We start from the raw sequence: 3598 nt of genomic DNA, 5'->3' as shown, positions 1-3598 counted from the left end.
CAAGTAGAATTCGACAAAGGCACACGTCTGGAAAACACTCTCAATCGTTAATTTTACCCAAGGCAATGTCAATGTTTACCATTAAACATGTTACCGCCTGTTTGCATGCAACAATGGCCACTGAAGGAGGTCCAAAAAAACAAATAGTTATAATGGGCCACGTAAAACAGACACATAGGCACATAGCTAGCTAAAGCAGTACATAAAGTATGGAAGGGGCAGTCACAAAAAACAAAAGACCAACTAAAAATACAAAAGTCAAAGTGATTGCTGAAGGAATGAGAACACATTTTCACTTTGTATGATTTTTTTTTTCTACTATCAAAATTTGAGGGTAAGCCAGGGCGTACCTTGGCCCCCCTGGCTCCGCCACTAATTCCAACTCCCATAAACAGTCCTCCTGGAGATGAATAGCCCTGGTTGCTAACAGGTGTGCAACCTTATTACGATGGTGGCTGCAAAGGCTTTTGAACTGATGGTGAGTTTTGAACTTGAGAACGTATTATGTGGTACTGACGTACTGTTGTGAATTTGGTAAAGAAAGTAAGCTTCTTCAGCGTGAAGTTCATAGTTGAGCCCAAGACATGCACAACTCCTTTAGGCCCTCTCATTTTTCCAGCTGTGGTAGCCCAAGATAAAAGACCAGATGTCTGATCGTTATTAAGCAATCTGATTCCCCTGGTGGGCCTGATGGTCAGTTTTTGCGTTAAGAATCTAGTATATCTAGCTGGATTCAGTGGGTCTTGGTTATTAAGTTCACTAGTCTGATGCCGATGCACCTCTGGATTAAACACACACATCTGAAATCATTGAAATTTAATGATCAATATAGGGGCAAAACAATCATAAAAGAAGATCAGGGCAAAACAATCATTAAATTAAAAAATTTAGGGGCAAAATCTTCACAAAAAATGGACCAAGAGTCATACATAAAAAAAAAATTATAGTACTGTTGCAGTACTAGGTGAGAGCTAGAATTTTTAAAGTAGTTAAGATTGTTGGGCCTAGGTTAGGATCGACTCGCCCATTTATGTCTTCTCATGTTTTGTATGGGCTAGTCCAAAAGGAAAGACCACTAGACCAGTGGTATGATTGATATCAAAGCAAACTATAAACCATCCTAAATTTGTTTCTTCCCAAGTCTTATGATTTTGGAGATTATACTGTCAAACAGTGGTGGAGCCAGGAAAATAAGTGAGGGTGAGCCAGCCAGACAAAAACCAAGCATACAAAATAATAATAATAATAATAATCAAATATATATATATATTATATATATATATATATATATATATATATATATATATATATATATATTAATGTATTAGAAAAAAAAATCAAATCTAAACAAGTACTTGTTCATAGTTGTCATTGGCGGTCTTCTTTTTCGTCATCTTTCTTCATTTTCTGGAAGCATTGTAAGATCAACTCGGTATCAATGCTATCAAAAACTTCTTTTTCAATGTATGTTATTAAACAATCATTCAACCATTCATCTGCCATTTGATTGTGCAGACGATTCTTTATGATATTCATAGCAGAAAATACCCTCTCCACAGTGCCAATAGCAACAAGTAAAATCAGCGCCAACTTAATCAACAAATAAACAAGTGGGTATACAATGTCTTTCTTCGCCTCAACCATTTTTTTGGCTAGGCCGCTAATTCCATTTACTTCACCAAACTTAGTATCGGAACGCACATCAATAATATAATTCTCAAGTTGATCTGCTAATTCCATCTGATCTATCTCTGAAAAATCATCGAAATAAAATCGAGCAAAATGGATCAACTTTTGCTTATCGAAAGCAACAAACGATTCACTAGGATCAAGATATGCCATACAAAGAAGTAATTCTGTGTTTGCTTCATTAAACCGGTCGTTTAACTCTTGAAGTTGCAAATCAATATAGTGATAGAATAATCCAACACGATAGTAATTAATAATGTAAATTGGTGCTTTCTTCTGCTCTTTGTCGAGACCTCCCTCGAGCCATATACCACTCTTTCATATTTGGAACAACCACATCATGTTTGGCACATAGTGAAGAAACTTAAATCAGGAGACTATCCCACCCATCATCTCTCATCACCTGTAAGCATACCTTTGTTATTTTAACAAGAGTCATAGCATTGACAATGTCTTGGTTTTCATGCTGCAAAGCTTTTGACAAATCATTGCTAATTCCTAGTATTGCTTTCATCAAATGCAAATTGAAGATAAATTCAAAAGACTGCACTGAATCCAATAATTTGTAAGCCTCACATCTTTGTTCTGAGCTTGAACCATTTTCTGCTACATTATCAAGCATATCAACTATTGAACCATAAGTGATTATCATGCCAAGAAGTGTATAATAGTGTGAGCCCCATCGAGTGTCACCAGATCGTTTAAGACTAGTCTCTTGATTCAACCTTTTGCCACTTGAAATTTCTCGGCTTTGTAACGTTGCAACAACTCTAGCCTTCATTATATCGCTCAACATATCTCGTTGCTTACATGATGCTCCAACAGTATTTACCACATTAGAAAGAATACTAAAAGTGTTAACGATTAATTTATGGTTCTTTGCAACTGATACAAGGGCTAACTGAAGCTGATGAGCAAAATAATGAACATAAAATGCAGACTCATTCTCCTTCATTATAAGTGCTTTTAGGCCATTAAAATCACCTTGCATATTGCTGGCCCCATCACACCCTTGTCCACGTAGTCTAGATATGCTCAACCTATGCTTGGAGAACAACTCATCAATTGCCTTTTTAAGTGTTACTGCACTAGTTTCCTTAACATGCACAACTCCAAAAAATCTCTCAATCACGCAACCATTCTTGTTGACATAACACAAAACAATTGACATTTGCTCCTTAATTGATATATCACGTACTTCATCAACTAAAATAGCAAATAATGAATTTCCATATTCTTTTAGAATAACATTATTTGTAGTTTCCACAACAGCCGAATTCATAATATCTTTTTAGATATAAGGCGAGGTCAATTTCCGATTTTTAGAAGCATTATCAAGAACTTTCTTAATGACTTCGTTATGATCTTTCAGAAACCGTATAAATTCAAGAAAATTATCTTTATTGATCGACTCATCTGATTCATCATGGCCACGGAAAGCTAAACCTTGTCTCAAAAGAAACCTAATGCAATCAGTTATTGCAGTTACGTGTATTTGATAATCCCTTCGAACTTAGTCAGATTGTCTGTGAAGAAATGTCTCGATATGCTGCTCTTGATTTAACAAAGCCTGTGCTGCCCTGTAAGCAATATTATGAGCTCTATTTGGCCCTCCAATGTGCTCTTTTAATTTGGTTTTCCTTTCCCAATTAGTAAACCCCCTGTGAGAAAAAACATCCCTATCTCCTTGTGCCCCCTTATTAGGTTTAAAAAGATAACAATATAGACAAAATACGGCATCCTCATGAGTACTATATTCCAACCAACTAAACTTCTCATACCACTCTTTCTGAAAGGGTCGGATTCTCTTGCCTCTTGTTCTTTGAGGAAAAGCATGATTAGGCTGGTAAGGACCCCTAAGCAAATATGCTCTTCTCACCGAGTCTTGATCATTAGGATGATAATCTAA

The 3598-nt window shown here is 36.1% G+C and overlaps 1 protein-coding gene across 1 annotated transcript; it reads right to left on the bottom strand.

Annotated features, from left to right (window-relative positions):
* Positions 1 to 443: 443 nt before the first annotated feature.
* Positions 444 to 2971, bottom strand: LOC147486288 (uncharacterized). Its single transcript, XM_086573701.1, has 3 exons — positions 2105 to 2971; positions 1549 to 2004; positions 444 to 800 (listed from the first exon to the last, which is right to left on the bottom strand). The coding sequence occupies exons 1-3, from the start codon at positions 2969 to 2971 to the stop codon at positions 444 to 446; spliced, it is 1680 nt and encodes a 559-aa protein (XP_086429827.1).
* Between the last annotated feature and the right edge of the window lie 627 nt (positions 2972 to 3598).

This window comes from Coptis chinensis, chromosome 7 (assembly GCF_015680905.1).
Source record: "Coptis chinensis isolate HL-2020 chromosome 7, ASM1568090v1, whole genome shotgun sequence".
NCBI lineage: Eukaryota > Viridiplantae > Streptophyta > Magnoliopsida > Ranunculales > Ranunculaceae > Coptis > Coptis chinensis.
Note: the sequence above shows the minus strand (reverse complement) of the source record. Positions and strands in the feature narration are given on the sequence as shown.

Excerpts from the sequence above, each read along its gene's own strand:
- LOC147486288 (XM_086573701.1), bottom strand. The coding sequence starts at position 2,971 with ATGAATTCGGCTGTTGTGGAAACTACAAATAATGTTATTCTAAAAGAA. Across the intron at positions 2,005-2,104 it reads CTCTTGTTAAAATAACAAAG|AGTGGTATATGGCTCGAGGG; the intron begins GTATGCTTACAG and ends CAAATATGAAAG. Across the intron at positions 801-1,548 it reads CTATTGGCACTGTGGAGAGG|ATGTGTGTGTTTAATCCAGA; the intron begins GTATTTTCTGCT and ends CAATGATTTCAG.